This window comes from Poecile atricapillus, chromosome 34 (assembly GCF_030490865.1).
Source record: "Poecile atricapillus isolate bPoeAtr1 chromosome 34, bPoeAtr1.hap1, whole genome shotgun sequence".
NCBI classification, from domain to species: Eukaryota; Metazoa; Chordata; class Aves; order Passeriformes; family Paridae; genus Poecile; species Poecile atricapillus.
In genome coordinates this window covers 1,313,391-1,335,552 of record NC_081282.1, presented here as the reverse complement: position 1 = coordinate 1,335,552, position 22,162 = coordinate 1,313,391, and the positions used below count along the sequence as shown (strand labels likewise).

Genomic DNA, 22,162 nt, shown 5'->3' with positions numbered 1-22,162 from the left:
AGGCTTGGGAAAGCTGTAAGAGAGGCTGGCAGGGCTTCTGGCAGGGTTGGACTTGCGTGACATTGCAGGGGATGAGACGTTCCTCTGTGGGGAGGAAGATGGGTGGGAGCGAACATGAGGATTCCGAGAGGAGCAGCAGCATCCACTTTCCATAGATGGCTTGAGGGATTTCTTTCTAGAAGAAAGCGGTGTTTGGGAGGTAGGGACTTCCCAATTTAAGTGGGATTGGCACTTGGCTCACACTTCTCTTGGTGGATGTTTTCTTCCTTCAGGAAATGAGAAATGTGGAAAGCCACTACGGCTTGCAGAACACACGCAGCAATACAGTGAGACCCTGAAAATTCAGATCCCAGCAGCTCAGCCCTTAAAAAGTCCAGATGTGAAGACTGGGAAGCTGAAGCCGTGCATGCTGGAAGGCTCTGACATTGTAGTAAGAACAGCTGCAGCCCCGTTTGGCACATGCCACTGTCTCCATGTCGCCTGAGCCCCTTGCAGCCCACAGCAGCTTCCTGGTGCCCTGATGGCACTTGGGACCTCCCTGCCCACGTAGAACCATGTGTCACCTCAGCATTGTCCCTAGGGCTGCCACTCTGGCCATGGTCTCTTCGGGGGTTGGCTTGCACCAGCTTCCTGGCTACCCCAGGGACAGATCCTGAAAGCCATGCTCAAGGGATGGCATTGATGGTGTTTTGAAGGAGATGCAGGTCATTGCTGGGGAGTTTGTTGGTCCCAACCCAAGGCCTGCCAGATTTACAGACCTGAACAGCAGTTGCCTGATTGTGCCCTGGAACTGTGCTGGCTGTGCTCATCTCCAAGAGCCACCAGCTTGGGCTCGGTTCCCTTTCAAACCAGCTTTTGTCCAAGCTGCCTTGGTCCTGGCTGGGCACAGGCAGGTGTCTGGAGCTCTGGAAGATTCCTGGCTTGTCCGTCTGCCTGGCCAGATCAGCTTTGCTAACAATAGCTGGGCAGGCAGAGATGCTGGAGTTACTTCCCTGGAGATGAGGTCCCGGCTAAGAGAGCAGGAGGTGTCAGACACCGAGCAGCCAGACAGGAGAACCCCACACCCCTCTCAACAAGAGCAGGGTGGGATCCTTTCTCAGATGCAAACCTTGGGAAAGACCTTTGCTAACCTGACACTGTCTGTCTTCTGTTTCCTCAGGCAAACACTCGGCTGCAGATAAAGATGATCGAGAAGGCTGCTCTGGAGCTGCAGAAAAAGCTCACATCCCATCCCCCAAAGACCGAGTTCCCTGACAAAAAGCTGTGCCAGAGCCTTGTCAAGTGAGTAGGGACTCCCATCCCCATCTCCAGGCGCCCCGTGGGGAACAGCCAGCAATGTCCCCTTCTCCTGAGAGCTCCTTGTTTCTGCAGAGCTGGGAATAGCCTGGACTTCAGAGAGGCTCTTGTCCCGGTGGCTGTGACACGCTGCGTGTGAGCAGCTGAGTGCCCTCCCTTCCCCAGCACCACGCTGAGCTTTGGACTCAGCTCCCCACAGCTGTGGGGTTCTGTCCCTAGAGCTGAGGGGACCCACTGCAGACCTCCAAGCCCTTCCAGACAGCATCAATTCTGTCCCTGCTGACTAGCTCTGAAAGAGACAATTCCCAGCTGATGTCTTGGTTCCAACTAACAGAGCACGCTAAACAAAAGGAGGAGGGAATTGCACATGTCAGCAAACCCTTGAAAGCCCAAAATCAGATGCCTTGAATCCTGGTGGGGTGGCAGGGCTTATCTGATTAACTTGGTCTGTCCCTTTGCACCATCATGATGCAGCACAAGCACGGGAGGCTTCAATTCAGGAAGATGCTCTGCAGAACAGATCAGGTGATCTGGTTGCAGAGCAGTGAAGATTCCCTGTGCAGGCAAATCTTATTCCTAGGCCCCAAAGCAATTTCAGGCTCAGGCTGTACACCAAGGCTAAGTAGTTTCATTTAGTCCAGTGGAGACCCAGTGGACTCACCTCTACTGGCTTTTCATGGCAGAGGAGCTGTGGACAGTTTCCATTTTAAACTAATTTTATTTCCAGGTACCATTAGTAGCTGATAAAAGCTAGGACCTGCACTCCTCCTGACTTCCCAAAGTCATTGCCAGCTGGTCAGGCCATGGGTTTCATGGGCTTGAGCTGAGTTTTTACAGCAGTGAATAAAGAAATAGCCACTTGATTTGTATCCTCCATCCACTTGGACATGTAGGCAGGCTGTGGTTTAAGGACTGCCCTTACTCCTCCTTGCAGAGTTGAGCTGCCAGAGTATGTCCTGGACATGGGCACTGTCCTGAAGGGTTTCACTGAGAGACGCACCCTGGAGATCACCAACCCTGGGCAGATCCCAGTGTCCTTCTGGGTCGATGCATCTGTCCTGCAGGACACAGGTAAGCAGTGCTGGAGACACTTCCTGGGGGCATGGAGGAGGTGTCTCACACAGATTAGCTGAAGCCACTGAACTTGGGGAGGTTTTTCAGTTGTTTCTTCTCACTGCCCCTGCTGGGAGCTTCAGAGGCAGAATTCTCCTGTCCAGCCATGCCCAGGGACCTGGCCTGCCTACAACTGCCCTGACACTCCAGTGTGGGGGGCAGATGGGCTCATCACCCTGGTCACCTCTCAGCATCTTCTGCCCTTGGCTCCCACGAGCATCAAGTTTCTTTGGGCACTCTTGTTTTGTGAACCAGTGAGGTCTGCTGTGTTTTGGAAGTGCTTTGTTTAGAGTTCACACTGTCATAGCACTTGTATTCAGCCTTTATTGAGGAAACAGCCTGTGAGATCCTCTGGTGGATCAAAAGAGGCTCCCAAAAGAGGCCTTGAGGCAAGGCTGCACTTCCATCACACAGTGGCTCGCTGTGTCGAGGCGTGTTCAGGTGCACTCTTAAGTTTTTGTCCTGGTCACAGCACAGCATGGGGTTTTTCCCAGACCTCTCAGCCAGGACAGCTGTAAGGCCTTAACGTGCTTATGACACATTGCTTGTGTTTCTTGTGTATCTCAGCTGCTTTGTTTTCACCTGTTCAAGGTTTCAGCGTGGACCTGGGCCAGATGAAGAGTCTGCCCCACATGCACACCCTGAGGTTTGATGTGAATTTTGAAAGTGCCCAGCAATCACAGGGTGATGTGGATGTGCTGCTGCCCATACAGGTACCACAGCTCTTGGGGCAGGCAGCAGGCTGGGCACAGCAGCAGATGTCACCTGCACCCTCTGCTGAATTCTCTGTCCTTCTACAGGTAACAAAAGGCCCCACGTCTCACATCCGCCTCCGTGCCACTGTCTTGGAACTGTCGCTCGACCTCTCCAAGAACACACTGCACTTCCCCAATGTCCTCGTTGGGCAGGGCCAGGTTGAGACAGTCCAGCTCTACAACGGGTTCCAAGTGCCCTGCAAATGGTTCATCACAGCCATCAAGCCTGTTATGAAGGTAAAGCACAGGCAGCACTGAACACGTCACTTCTCGGTTGGGTTTTCTTTGTGTCTCCTGCCCTTTCTGCTCCTGTGGCTGCCCAAGCACTTGGGTCTCTGGCGTGTTTGAAGAAGCTTCTGAGGGTCTAGATCAAGGCTGGTTTTCCCAGACCTGTTCCATTAGCTGCTGCTTTGCTTTGCTGCCATCTTCACCCATTCCTCCTCCTCTGAGGACAGTAGTTCCCTTTGCCTGCCCTGTCTACAGGTTTTCCCTCCAGCTCTAGGCTATGGGGCCACACTTGGTTTGGCTGTGGGTGCTCTCAGCACTGTATCAGTGTCTCAGAGCACTACAGGAGCTGAGGCTCTGTCCTCACAGACTGAGGAGACCTCACACCATTGGTTTCTGTGTCCAGAGCAATCAACTCAGATACCTGACACGAGCCCAAGGTCAGAAGCAGCAGGTGCTGGAGGAAGGGCGCTGTCCCTTTGAAGTGACGCCCTCCAAAGGAACCCTTGATGCAGGAGCGTGGCAGAACTTGCAAATCCAGTTTGCACCCAAGGAGGAGGTGAGATTGGCAGCTGTCAGCCCAGGAGGCCTGTCAGGGCTATCTGGAAATGAGGGCCTGCTGCAGAGAGTGTGGTATGAGCTCTGCCTTCACAGGGGGCTTTCTGCAAGCGCTGTGCTCAGCGTGGCTCAGTTCACCCCACAGAGCACTCCTGGGAGATGTGCTCTGAAATGCCCACAGGGAGCTTGCACAGAGAGCATCAGGGCTCTGTGGCTGCCTCTTGGCACAGGGGAGGGATGTGCCCAGCTCCCCTCAGCCTCCCCCTTGCCTGGCCGTGTTTGCAGCTGCGACACTCGGTGCAGAGCAGCTGCGCACTCGCAGAGGATAATCCTGGAATGGCCGCTCTAGGCCCATCCTGCTGCAGAACTGACTGGCAAAACAGCCACCAGACACCTTCCTGAGCATGGCAGGACAGTCACCTGTAGTGGTGTGCTGCCAGCAGTCAGTCCCTGGGGCTCTGGCCTGCCTGCACATTCCCACCCAGCTGGGGATTCAACTTAAAAGGATGGAGCATTCCCAAAAGTAGTTTGCCTGAGGCTGCTGGGTCTTGGAAACTGACAGTGTCTACCAATATGGACACAAGTGCTTCTGTGCCCACAGACAGTCCCAGGGACCTTTTAAATTGCTCAAGAGATGTAAACATCTTGTGTCTGGCTTTGATCAGAGCCAAATACTAAGCAGTCAAGGTGACCCTTATTTCTGGCCAGCGAGAGCTCATTTGCCTCTCTCCTGGATCTGGCGTTTGCCTGATGCAGCAGTGCCAGGACTGGGTGTGGACACTGTAACCCCAGGGCCCTTCTCTTGAGCACTGCACTCCTGCATGACTGGGTGAAAACGCCTGGCACTCCATTGTCCATCCATCTGATACCCAATACCCAGTTACAGTGCACACCAGGACTCATCCCAGTTACTCACACCCAGACACAGGCACTGTAGTCCCTCGCATAAGTGAATATCTGGTTTCTGTTTACCTTGGAGGGACTGATAACACCCTGACCTTGGGGCAAGCGTTGGGGTCCTGTCACCTGGTGCTTCATGGACAAGTTTTCTGCACTTTTCTCTTTTCAGAGGTCTTACAGGTATGAGCTGAAGCTTAACATTCATGGGAGCAGCAATCACTTAAGGCTGCACCTCTTGGGGCAAGGTCTGGAGCCACGGCTGGAGTTCAGTCCCCCAGCACTAAAGATGGGATGGGTGCTGGTGGACAGCGATGGGGTGGAGGCCACAGTGGTGGTGAAGAACCCATGCGAATTCCCCATCGAGTTTTACTGCCTGGATTTTGATGAGCAGTACCTTGAGGAGGAGAAGGTGAGAAGGCAGGTCTGGTCCCCGTGTACATGCTGCCCAAGCTTCACAGCACTCCAATATTGCCAGGCTTGTGTCAGGGAGATGGAGGCAATGCCCAGGGCAAAGCCAGCTCTGCTGATGTGCTGTGGGAGGATTTAAAGAGTTTGTGTTGTTGGGAGGAAGGGAGGAGACAGCAAACCTGAGGTAAACATGATCTGCCCTGGTTGATGCCTGGGACCTTTGCATTGTCCTTGAGATGGGCAGGGGCTGCTTACAGTGGAGGCTCTGTCCCAGCCAGGGCCTGGTATGTGGGTCCATGGTGCCAAGCCCAGCTGGCAGGCTGGGCATGACTTGGGCTGGGAATGTGCTCTGGCAGAAAACTCCACTGGTTCTCAGGGCTTTGCTGGCAGAGTGCAGTCCTGGCTAGTGTGGCTAGTGTGGCTGCAGGCAGTGAGCAGCTCATGGTCATTGTTTGCTTCAGATGAGTCGCTTGGGAGGGGTTTCTCTCCCAGTCCTGCTTGTAGCTCTTGCCTCTGCTCTGGAGCCTGCTCACCCCACTGGGCATAACAAAATACTTGTACTTGATGGAAATCAAAAAGCCCATTTCCAAAAGCTCAGTGCCTTCAAAGAAGGAGTTGTGAGGATGAAGGTGACAGAAGTATAAACAGGATTTTCTCTTCTCTTTCAGATGCTGAGGCATCTGGGACTGCATCCCCAAGGGCCTCCCCTTCCCCCTGCTGCTGTCCTCTCCAGAGTTGACTGCCCAGAGGAGCAGCTGGGCTCTGCAGAGCATGTGAAGCCCTTCACCATTGTTACACCTGAAGACAATCTGGTGGGTACTGCAGTGGTGCTGGCACTGAAGGTGCCAGGGCAGGGACCAGGCTAGATGGGGGCATGGGGGACAGGTTGGATGGAAAAGGATCATTGTGGAGAGGTAGTGAAGATGTGATGGGGCCCCACATCTGCAGGTCTCCTTTCTGTCAGGGATGGGGCAAAAGAGACAGCTTTGCTGGAGACAGAGCAGTTCTGTAAGAGGGGAAAAATCACTTAAAAACATTAATTTCCTTTGAGGAGAAGATCCTGAGTTAGAAGGGGTGTCCTAGACAAAACAAACACCAGTAAGGAAAACCAAGTTCCTGGGCAGGTGCACTGATTTATTCTCTCTTCCACTGGTTGATGAAGGCCCATTTTTCTTTCCAGGATGGGAATGTCTCAGGGCTCACCCCTCTCTCCCTTTTCTCTCTCCCTTTAGGCCAGGACCCCAGATGAGAAGGGCAGTTCTGCTGAGGGCCAGCCAAAGACAGGTAAAGCAGTGAGCAGAGACAAGTCTCCAAAGGGGAACCAAATATCTACAGAGAGAACAGAAAGTCCCTCTTTTTTCCCAGGAAAAATTTCCCCCTGGGAATCCTCCAGCACAAGATCCAAAAGTACACTGGAAAGTGCCTCCATCCCCACAGAATTCCTCAGGTGAGCTGCACGGGAGGAGGTGATGCCTCTGCTTCTTGGTCCTCTTGCCAAACAAGGTCCATCGTCCCCAGCTGCACACGGACCCTGTGCCAGTGCCTCCATGGGATGGCCAGTGCACCCTCCTTGTTTCATTTGCTCCTCAGCAATGTCTGAAGCCTCCTCTTTAATTGCCAGGCTGAAACGGTACCGGTGGATAGTGCCTGCCCTCGGTGAGGTGGAACTGAAGGTCCACTTCTCCACCAAAAAGCCAGGGAAGTTTGAGCAGACGCTGAGGTTTGAGCTGGTGGGGACAAAGCGGCAGTACGAGCTGCCCTGCAGTGGCACCAGCCTGTACCCCAGCATCAGCCAGAACCCACGGTAAGGCTGGCCCCTGGCAGCCTCCCACACTGCTGCCCCCGAGCTCACAGCCAGGGCTGCTCCTTGGGCATTCTGGCCTGGCCACATGGTGCTGCCTGACGTCACCCAGCATCTCTTTCTGTGCTGGGAGCTGGGAAGGCAGATGGTCCCTGAGCCACCAGGATGGGTTATGGCTTTCTGACTGCATTTCCTACCTGGAGCATCTCATAGCTCCTCCTTCCCTGCTTTCTCTGCCCAGGCTGGTGTTTCCACAGTGGAGGAAGACCATGAAGGAAGGTGAAATCATCTTCAAGGAATATGTTGAGAGCACCAAGCAATTCCACTTTGGACCGCTGCTGTGTGGGAAATCAAGAGAGTGGTATGTGCTCCCTGCTGGCTGTTGTACTTTTCTGGACACGCTTGGAGACGTGCTGTGCTGGTGGCACGATCCAGGGCAGTCCCTGGCAGAGTCCTGGCACACACCTGGGTTTGAAGGAGCACAGATGTGTGAACCTGAGCATACAAGAGGCAAATGAGCCTTGGGGGAGCCGCTCTGCCTGCCTGGTGGCTGCCTTGGCCAGAGCCCCAGGCTGCTGCCAGTCCAAAGGGCACTTGGGGCAACTTTTGTCTGCCTCCACATCTCAGCTTCACCCCTTAAGAAATGTATGGTGGTTTTTGAAGTGCTTTGAGCTCTGCAGTTAGCCTGATTGAGCAATTATTCTGTAGATGGTTTTGTAAACCTGTCATTGATCTGTAATTATTAATAAGATTTTATGGTTGACCTGCCAGTGGGTGTCAGGGGCTATGTACAGCAGGAACTACATTTGCCTGTAATGACATTGCATCATCACTGCTGGATAAAGTCTGCCTGAAAACGTTGTCATTGAAGCTATTGTGCATTTCTACTTTTACTGTCACTTTTTAAAAAACAGTATTTAACATTAAGTTCTTGTCTCCATGGGAGCTCTGGAGGGCTAAAGCTATTTTGACAACATAGTTTCAAAAAACAGACAATCTTTAGCCAGGTTTATGGGATGGTCTGGGATTTCTGTTTGCCTCTTTAACCCTTTCACTCCAAAGTCATTTCCACACCTGAGAGAAGGGTCATTTGTTATCTTTTTGCATTCCTCTTGGGAAATTATGCTTTATATGTCTTTCTTAGACTTTGAGCTAACCCATGAAATCCAAAGCAGTTTCATGACTTTTTGGAAAGAGATCAGCTAAACTCTTTTTCCAAAAGCTTTTCTTTACACCCTGCAGGGAAGGCACCCCAAGAAAGAAGGGGAAAGCACCCATGTGCCTGGTGTACTGTTATTTTTCTAAGCACCTTTGAATTTACATTGTATTAAAACCACTTGAAGTGGCCTGAGCATCACCAGGCTTCTGGGGTGGAGGCACCAAGTACAGGGGAAGGCATCAAAGTCAGGCAAGGATGAGCACACGCCCACGCCCCTGGCTGGGATCCACTTCCCTCACTTGTTTGTTAGAGCAGGGTCTTCCAGCACCGCTTCCTCGGCTGCACACGGTGCTTTCCTCGATGTGTGGCAGAGGCAACAGTCTCCTCTGCAGCCTCTTCCCCTTTTGTGGACAGGTACAAGGCCCAGAACTGTCCTAGAAATTCGGAGAATATAACCATCCTCAACAACTCCCCCATGGACGTAGAGGTCCAGTTCTCCTTTGAGGATGATGAGAAAGCAGAGACCTTCCTTCTGGACCCTCCCAGCATGACCCTGAAACCAAAGAAGAAGCAGGTAGGAGAAGGGCAGGTAGAGCAGGCACCGTAGAAGTGCCCAGGAGCTGCTGCTCCTGCTCACACACAGTGCTCTTTCTGTTTCTTTCCATGGGGCCGGGTCCAGGAGCTGACCATTTGGGCATACCCCACTTCCCCTGGCTTCCTGGAAGACAAACTCATCTGCTGCATTAACAAGAATCCAGAGCCAGTGGTCTTCAGCCTGTGCTGCCATGGGGTGCACATGAAGCTGGAGGTCAGCCCCCTGGAGCTGTCTTTTGGCAAGCTGCTTCTGCACAGGTCAGTCATCCCACACGCACTCCAAGACTTGTGACAAGGACAGAATGTTTGGCTCTGCTTTCCAGGGCTGGGATGGAGCTGCTCCAAGTTGCATTCAGTGGCGAGGCTGGTGTGACCAGCCAGCAGCTGATGCCAAGTGCCTCCTGTCTCTGCAGGACTGACAGCAGGACCTTGGTCCTGAAAAACAACACCCTACTGCCCATGGCCTGGCAGCTCAGTGGGCTGGATGACCTTGTTGAGGACTTCTCACTGTCACAAGATAACGGCACCATTGATCCCCGCTCAGAGATTGAAGTGACAGTGAATTTCAAGGCCCAGCAGATTGGCACCATTGAGAAGAGCCTTCGACTCGAGGTGAGAGGGACTGTGCCCTGCCTGGCACAGTGAGCAGCCACGTGCTCTTAGGGACAGAGTCAGGAAGAGCTGCTCCTGACAGACACAAGGGTGCTGTGACCCCAACTTCTGCCTCTACACAGCGTTTGCCAGAATGTGCAGTGCATCCACATCCCCCCAGATAACCAGACACTGCACCCTGAGCCTGTAGCACAACCACCTTGGCCCTGTGAATGGTTGAAGGTTGTTGTTTGGTTATACAGACTGCAGCGTGATCTCTACATTTCTCCTGGAGCTTGTCCAAACCTCTGGCATCGTGCAACAAACTCTGCCCCTGGCATTTTGTTCCCCATGGTTTAGGGGCTGCATTTCAGAGAGGGTGCTAGGTGATTGGAAAGGGTTGTCAATGCCACCTGCTCTGAGACACCTCACACTTCCTGTGGTTGTTCTTACATCCCTGTGCCTCTCAAGGATGCTTTAGCAGCAGCATTCCCTCCTGTAGGAATGCAGAGTTGGGCTGATGGGGTTTATACTGCAGCAGAATCCCACTGGGACAGCCCACGAGATGAACGGGTTAGGAAAGCTTGGGTATCCACCAACACTTGTGAAGCCAGGGAGGCCATAGGGGAAGCAGCCAGCAGAGACAAGGACTTAGAGGCTGTCTAGCAAAAGAATAATCTGAACAGTGTTTGTTTCTTGCTGCCTCAGGTTTCAGATACAGAAAACATCCTGGGGATTGTTCAGGTTGAAAACATCAAACTGTCTGCAGAGGTGTATGATGTTCTCCTGAGCATGGTCCTGCCTGAAGGTCAGTGGATGTCTCCCAAACAAAGCAGTCCAGGTGCACTGCCTTACCTTGGGTGGTGGGTGACCAAAGCACTTGGGATGGGATGGGATGCAAGGATGGCATGGATACATAAAGCACATACCCTGCAAGCTGCATGGAATAAAGCATTGTCAGGCCACTGGCAGCCTTAAGTCTCTCCCCTCTGAACTTTGAAGTGTGCAGCTTCACGTGCAGGTTGGATTTGGGGGCTTTGAAACAACAGTGAGGTGAACAGGCAGTTGGCAATTCCCACAGGCTCAGCACAGCATGTAAAGTGATTGGATTTGTGCTTGGAAGTGAGGAAATGGAAGCCGAGCTCCTTAGCTACTGAGCCTGCAGATATCTTGAGTAAGAAGAGAAAGGGCAGACAAGTAGCTGGAAAACCCTTCCAAGAACAGCAACTTGCTGAAAAGGGTTTTGTGCTGGGACCTCCATGTAGCTTGGGACCTGGTGTATTCTGCAGCAGCTCACAAATACCACGTCTAATCTCGCTCTGCACATTGTCTGCAGATGGAACCTTGGATTTTGGAACCATCAATGTCCAGGATAATGTGAAGAACATCCTGACTCTAACAAACAAAGGGATGTACAACATCGAGTACAGGTGAGTCCAGCTGCCTGGTGGTGAGCATTTCCCTGGGTTCCCAGGCCTGCACTCTCCCTCTGTCAAAGGTTAGAACCTGTTTCCATGCAGGCTACCTCACGATAAACACAAAACCTGGGCTCTCTAATCTCAGCTATTTTACCAGAGAATCCAGCCACAAACCAGCAGTTCTCCCCAGTTCAGCAGGGAACCCAAAGGAGAGCCCCAAGAATTTCAGGCACTGAAATGCTGAGATTCATTGCCTTTCTTTGATGGTCACCTCCTTTCTCCTTCTGAGACTCTGTAAAAGAGTGAATGAAAAATTTCAGTGTCAAGGTTTCTTGCAATAACCTCGTGACCGTCTGTGCTCACTGTCAGGATCCAGGATTCCCTGAGCAGAGCTGCACCCTCCCTTTTCTTCTTTTTCTGGTCCTATGCAAAGTCCTGGCTGTGCTGGCAGCACCTCTACTTGTAACTGCAGAGATCTCCATTCCTTCCCTTTCTGCACAGATTGATGCTGAAGGGTGCAGGTCCCAGGATGCGAGACTTGGCGTCCCACTTCACTGTCAAGCCTCAGTCGGGCAAGCTGATCGCCTCCCAGCCTGGTGTGAATATTGAGATATTCTTCCACCCCACAAGGGAAATCCTCCTCAAGAACAGCCCCATCCTGTACTGCCAGGTGAGCTGCCTGGGCCAGGCTGTGTTACCACACGGTGTTTTGGGAGCATAAACAGGAGAGGTGTCTAATGGAAGGAGGGCTTTAACTGGAGAATCCTCTCTCCTACGTACACAAACAAAGTCTTCAAAACCATTTGGGAGGCTTCCTAAGGGAGCTGAGAATCTGACTCTGGAGGAGGTGCTTTAACAGGGATGGGTGAACTGATGGAGGCCTGGGGTGGAGGCTGGGGACTGGGGTAGAGGACTGGCTGGCTCTCTTTGCTTTGTTTACCACCCCTTCCTGTGGACACAGGTGATAGATGCCATCTCAGGGGAAGGAGGCCAGACTGTCGCCAGCATCCCAGTGAGGGTGTCAGCAAGAGCTGCCTACAGCAAGTTCAGTATTGAGCCTGCCTCACCCATCAGTTTCGGTGCCGTGATGAAGGGCAGCAAGAAGAGCCAGACTGTCGTGCTGGAGAACACAGGCATGATCAGCTTCAAATTCCGCATCCACCGAGCAACTGAGGATGAATCTCCTTTGGAAAGCAAAAGGTACAAGAAGCCCTGGACCACCCTTCCTGCCTGAGGAGGCACCACCCCACGGCTGGCATGTGGCAGGCAGCCAGGAGACCTGGGCTAGCGCCCATTTGCATCCCTGCCTTGGGGAGAGGGAGCAAAACACGCCTCAGTGTCCCCATGTGTAGTAGGAAGCTGGTGCTAGAGCTGCTCTGTCCAGCAATGGGTGCTGCAGGCTGCTCTCTGGGAACCATGTGGAGCAGGAAGGCTTTCCTCTGTGAGGAGGAAGGCCAGCTTTGGCCTCAGAGAAAGGCAGGGGAGCTCAGCATGACAGATACCTCTGCTTTCTCCTCTCAGTTCAAAGCAAGGGGAGTCTGTTCCATCAGCTAGAAAGTGCTCAGCGGGAAGGAAATCAAGCTTGACACAGGTGGGTGACTCCTGCTCCCCAACAATGCTGCTGCAGGGGATGTGAGAAGATGCTGCTGTGCCCAGGCTGGGGGCTCATCTCCACTGGGTGGGACGTGGTCTGCAGGATGGAGTCCAGGATCTGCTCAGTCCCACTGACAGTCCTGTACTCTGGCTCTGACCTGCAGCTGTGGGGTCAGCAGAGGGGAGCAGGTCCTGTGTGTGGTAGCTGCTGGCCAGCACAGGTCTGTGAACACCACAGAAGCAAAAACATCCCCCCCCCGAACTCCCAGTCCACAGAGCTCAGACAACTTTTTTTTTTCTTCTTTTTCTTCTTCCCAGTCCCCTACCTCTCTCCCATCATTTCTCACAGCTGTTTCTGCTCTCCTGTTACCTCTGGAGGCTGAGGATCACAGCTACCACCTTCATTCTTTACGCTCCATCTCCTTTCTCTCTGCCACTTGAGACAGGCTTGCAGCTCCTCTTGGCTTGTTGGGCTCAACCTGGAGCTGCCTTTGGGCCATGGAGTCATCCTTCCCTGCCCTGGGACTGGCTGCTTGGGCCCAGCTGGAGGCCAAGGCAGGACATCCTCTTTGCTGGGGTGCTCAAGGCACAGCTATTACCCTTCAGCCTCTCCTGGAACTTCTTCTGCAGGGTCAGCTCAATGTGGGCATGTTCACGGTGTCCCCGTGCTCCGGCTCCATCGCTCCGTGGGGCCAGCAGCAGATCACGGTGGAGTGCCTCGCAGGGCAGGAGGGGACTTGTGAGGAGCAGCTCTACATTGACATCGTGGGCAGAGACCCCAGGGACAATCCCCTCGGCATTCCCTTTACCCTGACTGCCGAGTCCTGCCTGCCAGGTACGTACTGTCCACAGGTTCCCCTGGTCAGACCTGCTGCTGATCAGCACCTAAACTTGCTGCTTGGATAGGGAGGCATGCTAGCCCTGGTGTCCCCCCTTGAAATCCTCAGAGTTTCCAGCCCTCTTAAGTCCACTGGTGGATTCATCCCTCCCGGGCTGAGAGGGATGCATGAAAGGATAGAGGGAAAGCAATGCTCTTTAAGACTGAGGTGGACTGAGCTCCATCTTCATAGCCAGCTCCCCCACCCAAAGCTGGGTTTAGCAGTTACCTGGGCAGAAAGAGCTTACCAAGCCTTCTCAGAGGCCAGCAAGGCCCAGATGAATTCATCAGGGAGGCTTCTGCATGCTCATCCCTCTGGTCTCTCCACAGCATTTGCTGAGGATGCCATGTTAATCTTCGACGAGTACCCGATCTGCAGCAGCACTGACCTCAGCCACAAGCTGCTCTCTGTGCACGGTGTGGGCCTGTTTGTGAGAGATGAGAACAAGTTCATCTTCAACAAGATTCTGGTTGGGCAAGAGGCTGAAGCCCATTTCAACATCTACAACACAACTGCTCTGCCGTGTGACGTGGTCCTCTCCATCAACCCCCTGCCTGGACAGGTAAGAACAGGAGGCCAAGGAGATGGTTGCCCTCTAAGGGCCGTGTGAAAGCTGTTTTGTTCTCCAGATGCATTGCTTCCTGTGGCCCACACTAGCTCAGTGTAGGTCAAACTTCAGGGCAGAGCAGCAGAGCCAGGGAACAGTTGTGTTCAATTCTCATGTCTTGGGCAAGCTTTTGGCTCACACCTCTGGGTCTTTGGTGGGAGAAGTGAATCCTTCTGAACCTCTCTTGGAAGCACACTCAGAGAGGGGCTGTTATGAACTGACATGCCAGGGCTCAAAGCAGAGCATTTCCTCAGGCTCCCTGGCTTTTCCTCTCTTTGAAGGCCAGTTCTAGGTTATTTGCAGGGTTTTCCATGCAGTGACCACCTCCCACATATGGCAGGGCAGCTGCCAGCACTCAGAACACACAATGCTTTAGCACAAGGTCAGCGTTCCCTGCTTGAACAACTCATCCTTAAAACAATACCCCCTGAGTTCACAGCCCATAAACACACCTCCAGGAGGGCTGTGAAAATGGGAAGAGCTGTCACAATGCAAGATTTTTGCCTGGCTGGCTGCTATTCATAGAAAAGAGAAGCCAGGAGAAAACTGCTTCTTGTAGAAAAGTCTCCATAGCATGACAAGAAAAAACTCTTCTCCTTACAAGAACTGATCAAAGACTATTGTATAGTTGATGCTGCTTTACCGTCCCAGGTTTTGTCTCCCAGTGGTCAGCTGGGAAAAGAAAAAGTTGGGTAGGGGGAGAAAAAGTGTTCTGGAGGTTTTATTTTGATGTTTCTTATTCCTGTAGTCCTGTTAGTAAAGTTTCTTTATTCCTTTTAAGTTTTAAACCTGTTTAACCCTTCTCCTTATCCGTATTTCACAACAAAAAATGAGTAAGTGCCCTGGTGATTTTAGCCAGTGCTAAACCCCACCACGTTATTTAGTGCATTGACTGAGAAACTCCAATTAGCAAATCTAAACCACTACAGACATGCTGTTTTCAGTAATGTATTTATGAATAAAACTGGGTCGTGTTGGAAGGTGTTTTCTCCTAACACTGCTCTCTGGCTTCCCCCAAGGAAAAAGGCCCTATCACCGTTTTCAAGTTGCATCCTGTCCAGATGTCCATTCCTGGCTCATCCCACGCTGTTGCTACAGTGACCTTCACCCCACCAGACGAGCAGAACTACGACTGCACTTTTAAGGCTTCCCTTGTCATCCCCAAACGGTAATTGACCCTGAGAAATATTGGGGGAGGCCTCACTGACAGCTGCCTCTCCACTGGGAAGGCACAGACCTCTTGTTAGCTCTAATGCTCTCAGGAGCCTTAGGCAGAGTACTTGGCATGAGATGATTTGGGAGGCAGTAACTGTTAGATAGAGCAGAAAAATGAGGCTGATTTGTCATACAGGTTTAGCCTGGATGAGGAAATAGGAAGACAGGGAAATATTCAGTAGCCAACTGGAAGTTACTGAGATGTGCTACAGCTGAGCTGGGCATTTCCAAGGACAGAAGCTTAGATGGATCAGTTTCTGTGGCAGCAAGTCAGCAGTCACAATTTCCTCTTTGTTTCTGTGAAATTAAGTGATCCTCTGTGATTCCCTGCATTCATGAAGCTATTTCATGTGAGTGATGGGAGCTGGTATGAAAGAGGAGCCCTGTTCCTCTGCACTGGGACCTGTGTACAGGGGCTTGGACCTGCCCTTCCTCAAGCCTTTAGTGGCTGAATTGGAGCAAGAGAAGTCTAATTGCTAATAAGCAATTGCTTTTATATTGTTCTTGGAAGTGATCTTGGTGGATAGTGACAATGATTTCTTTTTGCCTTCTTGCTTTTGTTCTGCTTTCATGCTGTGCTTTTTTTGCTTGTTGCCTATGTCTCATCTCACTGCAGCCAGGGGATTTGCCATATCTCATCTGGTGCCTCATTATGTATCTGCTGTACTGCATGATTCAATGAAGTGAAATTACTTTTAACTGTTACTGTGGAAGGCTCTGGCTCTTTGGAGCAGATTCCTCTTGTGAATGGCCCTGAGGGGACTGGGAAGAGGCTGGTGGGGGGCTGTGTTGTGGGGTACAGGAGCAGCAGGCAGGGAAAACAGTGTGGATTGCCCTTGCTGCTTGGCTTGCCCAGTGAGAAATGGGTTAGTGCCAGCTGGAATTGTTTCTGTGCCTCTCCTGCAGCTCTGTGAAAATCAAGCCCCAAACCCTGAGCTTCACCATCAGTGGGAGGGGGCACGAGCCGCAGGTGACAGTCGTGTGCCCAAGAGCTCGCAGCAAGAGAGGAAATGCCGTGCTGCGCTTCCAGAGGCTCCAGCTGGGGGATTTAGAGATGCTCCCCCTGGTCGTCCGTAACAACGGCATCGTACCTGTCAAGGTGAGCACCCGCTCAAGGAATGGTCTGGTTTGGGAATAAGTGCTTGTGGCACAGGGGAAGGGTCCCAAAAACCATGGCTGACCTGGCAAGAGGTGTCACAAATTCTTTTTAAGCAAGTGACTGACATCTGTTCTCCAAGAAGGGAGTTCTTGAATATTTTCCATCCAGTCTTTCTTCTTTAAGTTGAACACAAGAAAGGTGGTGGAGTATTTTTCCCCGTCTTTCAGGTTTGTTCTCATGGACATGTGTGATTTTCCAGTTCCATTAGGTTAAATTCCCCAGTTTACTATTTTAAGCAAACTTAGTTGTGGTTTAATTATATTCTGCTTATTGCTTTCTGTCCTGTTTGGTTCAGTGTTGGTTCAATCCAAATGCCTCGAAACACCCCTTTTTCCCAGCTGGTTTGACTTAACTTTTGTGCTCAGTGCTGTTTGCAGTGGGAGAGGTGCTGGGTTCCTGTGCAGGACCAGCAGCACTGTGGTGTCAGTCCCTGTGCCATCCTGTACTCACACCAGTATCATTGTGCTCTGTGTTCCCTTTTCTCAGTTTATGTTACACCTGGAGGATGAGCATGGAGCATTCTTCTTGAAAGGCAGGCGCTCCACACTGGAGAGATTCCACACTGAAGATGTGGGAGAGGACTCTGTTGGAAATGGTAAATTTGTTAACCATGAAGTTCGATCGTGCCCAGAGAGAAAACGTGTGCCCTGCTCTTGGCTTCTCTGAGCTGCAGCCAGATGTTAGACACACTTTGTTTCCTTGGGCTCTCTGTCCCCCGAGCTTTTCATGGGGACTTTTTGCAGGGTTTCCTCCTAGCAAGTTGTAGGAAGTTCTTGTGTTCTTCTAGACGTGGTGGGCTGGGTTCTGGGGGACTGTCACTGCCTCAGGGGAGCCTCTGAGGTATTTGCAGCATGTGGCAAGGTCCCAGCCTGAACGGACACAGCCCTTGAGCACACAGGCAGCCAGCAGAAGCCAAAAGTGCTCTTTGGCTCAGCTTTCCATGTGGCTGGAGCTGGCTGGAAGCGATGGAATGAGGGCTGGGCATCAACCTGAGGTTAAGCTGCTGAAGTGGTGATGTGTCTGGAGATGGCAGCCTGGTGAACATAAGAAGAGGGTCTGGAACCACTGCGGGTAGAACCTGTGCTCAGAAGGCAGCTGGTTTCAACCTTCTGCTCCTCAGATATGGAAATATTTCCTCTGTACAACTGTATCACTTAATTCTGATTTCCATTGCTGTGCAGAGAGCAAGCCCCCAAAGAAGCCTCTCCTGCTTCTGCATCGTGGGCAATCGGCAGAGTTTGATGTCATTTTCAATCCCACCCTGGCTCGACGTGTGGAAGGGAAGATCCGTGTTTTAGTGGGGGACACCTACTCTGACGAGACCCTGATAGAGCTGGTGGGTGAAGGCCACAAGGATGAATTCACCCTCAACTGTCTAGAGGAAGACCCACAGTTGAGGAATGATAAGAGCAGCTGGAACAAAGACATCATTGATGGTAAGAGAGGAGAGGCTGCCAAGGGGGAACAAGGAAGAAGAAAATATCTGATCATGTGTGTCCTCTCTCTAGCCAGGCCTGGGCTGTCACCCCTGGACATGGAGGCCCGTGGGTGTGGCAGCCATGCATGCAGAGCAGTGTGTGCTGTGCTGCATGGCGCTGGCTCAGGGGTGTGCCAGGGTGTTTCCCTGACAGTGGTGGGATGGGGAACTGCCTGGGGAGCTCCCTGCCAGAGGGAGGAAGGCTTGGAGCAAGCAAGCATTGAACATACAGGAGTCTGTGCATGTGAGGGGGGCGGGGTGGAACTCCCTGCATGCTGAGATCCCTTGCTTTCCTCCTTAACAGCTGTCAGACTGAACCACATCCAGTTTGGGGACTGTCCTGTTGGGAAGCCCTGCCACAGGACCTTCACCATCACCAACCACACCGGCATGACGTTCATGCGCTTCGAGTGGGAGGCAGACGTCCCATTCCAGTTCTGCCCCAGGGTGAGTGGGGGCTGCTCTGCCTTTCCCCATTGCTCAAGCCCTGCCCTGGTGTTCCTGGGAGCTGGCAGGGAGACCTCCCATGCCAGTGCTAGCCCATTCCAGTGCCACATGGGAGATGCAGTCCCTGGCTTGGCTGGGCCAAGGCTGCCAGCCTTGCAGAAAAGGCTTCACGTTATGGGAGGTGGTACCTTCTCTTCATACTTTTGTCTGTCAAACTTCACATAAATCCACACTGAGGTGCAGGTTCCTGGCACAGCTGCTCACCACATCAGTCCCTTTTGCTATCAGTCCTGCCCTTGGCAGTGCTTCCAGTTTGGTCTTGACTCCCTGATTCTCCCTAGGTGGGACATCTCCACCCTGGCTGCACCAAGGCCATCACAGTGACCTTGAAATCAGATGTTCCAGCCACCTTCAGGAGGCACCTTGTGAAATGTAAGGTGACCAAGATCAAGTTTGAGCTGCCACCATGGAAAGTTCCAGACTGGGACGACGAAATGTGCATTGTCGTGTGGAAGGACATCACCGGGAAGGACCCAGCAGCCCAATGGCCTGAAAAAGAGAAGGTAAGAAGCAAAATGGCAAAAAAAGCCACCACAGCTTTTCCAAAAAGAACCACCATAACACCATCGCTGCTGGCTGAGCAGCTCCTGCTTCCTCTGGACATTGGACAGCCCTGAGCTTCACCAGCAGTGCATTCTAGGGGAGAGGTGGATGCACACGACCCTCACACAAGAGGAGAAGCCTTTAGACAAGAGACCATTAGCCACACACTATCAGTCTGTGCCACAAACACAAGTGCTGCAGCCCATGTTGAATGGGAGACAGTGTTTTATGATTATCTCATTTTATGGTGTTTGAAATCTCTCCATATGATGTGGTGCCCTTTCACCAACAAGGAGTTAAGTCTGCTGCACTCTGTCTCTTCTTTTGAAGTGGAGACCTGCTGCACCTGCTGGTGAACTCCAAGTTTTGTCTGCATGGATACCAGAGATTTTGGTTGTGGTCTCTGTATTGGGAGGGTTATCTCATCATGGAGTAGCCCAGGCACTGTATGACAGTATGGAGGAGTCTGGAGAAGGATCATGTGTGGAGACTCTTGCTTTTATTGTCATTATTGCCAAACACACTCAGCTTGGGTGAAGGTTCTTTCCAAGTTTCTGGACCATTTGAAGGCCTCTAAACCATCCTCTTTTCTATCAGAACATCTGCAGTTGGAGACTTTCCCAGTGAGATCTTTCACGTCCCAAAATGCCATCCCCAGCTGCCAGCAGTGTGGCTGTTGCTCCACAGGTGACATCTGGAGAGCACTTTCTCCTAAGACAAGAAGATGCTTCCTAGAAGTCTTCAGTCATGGGGTTCTCCACCCACAGAGCTCCAGCAGGGGAACTTAACCCTAATTTTGAGACCTGCTGGATTTCTAGGGGACCAGGGAAAAAGTCAGTCCCTCGCCAAGGTTGAAGTACAGGGATTGGAACACCGCTGTAGTCTCCATGGGTACATTGACAGCTGTGGTAGGACTGCTTTGATTAGTGGGCAGAAACAACTCCTGCAGCACAACAGTCCCAATTCTGTCATCTTTCCAGGGAACTAAAAGTGAATGGTCCTTTCTAGTCCCTCTATGAGGCTGATCTTGGAGGCCAAGAGATTCCCTTCTCAGCCTGACTTTCTGGGCTCTGCTCAGTGATTCTTTTCTCCTCTGTTTGCAGACAGTGGAGACAGTCCCGGAACCGGCTCACACTGTGCTGAAGAAGAGCGGCCAGGAGGCCGAGCTGTACCTCAGTGCCTTGGTTGCCTACGCCCAGTTCAAACTGGACACAGTCGTGGTTCAGCTCAAGGACACCTTGCCCTTCCAGACAAGGACAGCCACGTGAGTGCTGAGGCCAGGCAGGGCCCTGCCAGCGGGAGCTGCCTTTGTGTAACTTTGTGCTGGCCGTGGGTGGGGAGACAAAACTCAGGACTCCAGGTGCTCCAGGTGCTCAGGAGACAAAACAGCCTCGTTTATTATTCAGAGCTCACTGAAATACCCAGTGCAAATCTCCCGGGCTAGACAGCCATTGGCTGAGATCTCTCTCCCTGCCCAACTTCCTGGCCAGGGCTGTGCTCACTTCTCAGCTTGGATGGGGCTGGCCAAGGGTTCCCTGTAACTTATCTGGGAACACGTTCAGGCATGAGCTAGGCCAGCTGAATTGGATTTGTGTTATGGCCAGATTCACTGTGTCCAGTCCAGACCAGCTGTACTGTGACAATGCTGTGACACCTTTGCCCAGGGCTGACCCAGTGCCTGCTTCCCAGAACTCCACCCTAGCCAAAACCAGCACAGGCTTGTTCACATGCATGCCAAGCCAAGCAGGAGAGGCTGGTCAGGAGAGGCTCAATGCTGCCATTTTCTGCTGAGAACAGCCATGGGTTTGCTTTCGCTACGTCTCACCTGTCCTCATCTGCTCAAGAATAAGTTTGCAGTCAAAGCAAGACCTAAAGAAAGTCCAAAGTAAGCCCCTTAGCTTCAATGTCCTGGGCACCATGTTGGCCCTTTCCCCTTAAACTTCCAGACTTTGAAATACTTTTCTGGGCCACCCAGGACAGCAGTCTGAGCATGGCAGGGTTGCCTGGGGAAGAAGATGCTCCTCAGCAGAAAGTGGTAGCAGGAGCCCCTCAGACAATGTTAGTGTACTATTTGCTTTCTATTTATTGGACATTTTTTTTAAATTCCTCCTTCTTGCTTTTCAGTTTCAGGATGCACAACACAGGGAAGGTGGCCCTGGAATACTTCTGGGAGGAAGCTGCACCTGCAGATAGTGAAGCAGTGAGGATGCCATATTCAACCACTCTGATTAGTAAGGGCATTTCATTTGGTAGCTGAGGGCCTGGGGAGAAGACCCTGCCCCTTCACCCCAAGACTTGAATTGCTTTTTCCTTCTTGTCCACATGTCCACTTTCATCAGCATCTTCCCAGCTGCAGCTGGAGAGTTTTATCCTTTCCCCCTCTGCCTTTCCGCCCCTTTTGTTCTTGCTCTGCCACTTCTGCTCTGCAAAGGAGCTGAGCCAGGCTCTGGGGAGAGCCACGTGCTGGGTCAGGACTGGGAAAGGGGACATCAGGTCATTGCTTTGAGAAGTCTGAGACTGGGCAGAGCAATGGTGTAACGAGTGAGCTGCCCTGCAGCCACTGTCTGTGTGCAGTCCCCCACTCCAGGGCAGCTGCAAAGTCACTGTCTAAAACCAACTCCTGCTTTGGCACAGGAGTGTGTGCTGCAGGCAGAGACCCTGCTCCCAGAAGCTCTGTTCCCTGCTTGGAACTTGGCCAGAGATGCTCCGAGTGCATCCCAGCTCTCTTCCACCTATGTGCTGCAGGAGGCAGCGTTGCTGGGAACATAGATTTTGTCTTTGAATGGTGTCCTCTTCCTCTCTGCAGGTCGGCTCAGCTCTGCTCCTGTTGTAAGGCAGCGCAGAAAGCTGGTGCTTCGTTTCCGGAGGGAGCAGGACCATCCTTTTGAGACGCATCCTTCTGAGCTGCGGCGCCTACAGTGGCTTGCCAAGGAGCAGCAAGATTCCGAGCAGGAACAGCTGCAGGATTCCGAGCAGGAACAGCCAGATTCTGACCAGGAGCAGCTTTCTGAGGAAGAGCAGCTGGATGCCAAGCAGAAGCAGCGTTCCAAGAAGCGGTGCCGCTCCAAGGAACGGAGTCTCTCCCCGCAGCGTGCCACTTCCTCCCTGGAAGTCCTCCCAGATGTCACCCATGACCAGTCACTGTTCTCCATCAACCCCAACTTCGGCACCATCACTCCTGGCCAGAAGAAGACCTTTCATGTGCTGTTCTCCCCAAAGGATGTGGGGAACTTTGAGACCACCATGCTGTGCAGGTGGGAAACATTGACACACTTGCCAACTCACACTTCTGACGGCTATCACTGAATCACAGGCTGGGACAGGGTGGAAGGGACCACAGGAGGTCATCTGGTCCCACTTCCCTA

The 22,162-nt window shown here is 52.3% G+C and overlaps 1 protein-coding gene across 1 annotated transcript in view; it reads left to right on the top strand.

Moving 5' to 3' along the window:
- Nucleotides 1-22,162, top strand: part of LOC131590671 (hydrocephalus-inducing protein-like) — a 57,967-nt gene that overhangs the window by 35,085 nt on the left and 720 nt on the right. Inside the window, exons 27-55 of the mRNA XM_058860933.1 lie at nt 273-430; nt 1,160-1,281; nt 2,231-2,367; nt 3,001-3,122; nt 3,210-3,401; nt 3,796-3,948; nt 5,017-5,256; nt 6,488-6,539; nt 6,846-7,059; nt 7,298-7,417; nt 8,630-8,789; nt 8,895-9,067; nt 9,223-9,421; nt 10,109-10,208; nt 10,737-10,830; nt 11,320-11,488; nt 11,780-12,018; nt 12,340-12,409; nt 13,018-13,246; nt 13,619-13,851; nt 14,916-15,064; nt 16,018-16,210; nt 16,757-16,865; nt 17,452-17,706; nt 18,052-18,194; nt 18,536-18,757; nt 19,901-20,061; nt 20,922-21,028; nt 21,604-22,051. Of these exons, the coding sequence (XP_058716916.1) occupies nt 273-430; nt 1,160-1,281; nt 2,231-2,367; nt 3,001-3,122; nt 3,210-3,401; nt 3,796-3,948; nt 5,017-5,256; nt 6,488-6,539; nt 6,846-7,059; nt 7,298-7,417; nt 8,630-8,789; nt 8,895-9,067; nt 9,223-9,421; nt 10,109-10,208; nt 10,737-10,830; nt 11,320-11,488; nt 11,780-12,018; nt 12,340-12,409; nt 13,018-13,246; nt 13,619-13,851; nt 14,916-15,064; nt 16,018-16,210; nt 16,757-16,865; nt 17,452-17,706; nt 18,052-18,194; nt 18,536-18,757; nt 19,901-20,061; nt 20,922-21,028; nt 21,604-22,051 (4,963 nt within the window). The remainder of the gene's footprint in view (nt 1-272; nt 431-1,159; nt 1,282-2,230; nt 2,368-3,000; nt 3,123-3,209; nt 3,402-3,795; nt 3,949-5,016; nt 5,257-6,487; nt 6,540-6,845; nt 7,060-7,297; nt 7,418-8,629; nt 8,790-8,894; nt 9,068-9,222; nt 9,422-10,108; nt 10,209-10,736; nt 10,831-11,319; nt 11,489-11,779; nt 12,019-12,339; nt 12,410-13,017; nt 13,247-13,618; nt 13,852-14,915; nt 15,065-16,017; nt 16,211-16,756; nt 16,866-17,451; nt 17,707-18,051; nt 18,195-18,535; nt 18,758-19,900; nt 20,062-20,921; nt 21,029-21,603; nt 22,052-22,162) is intronic.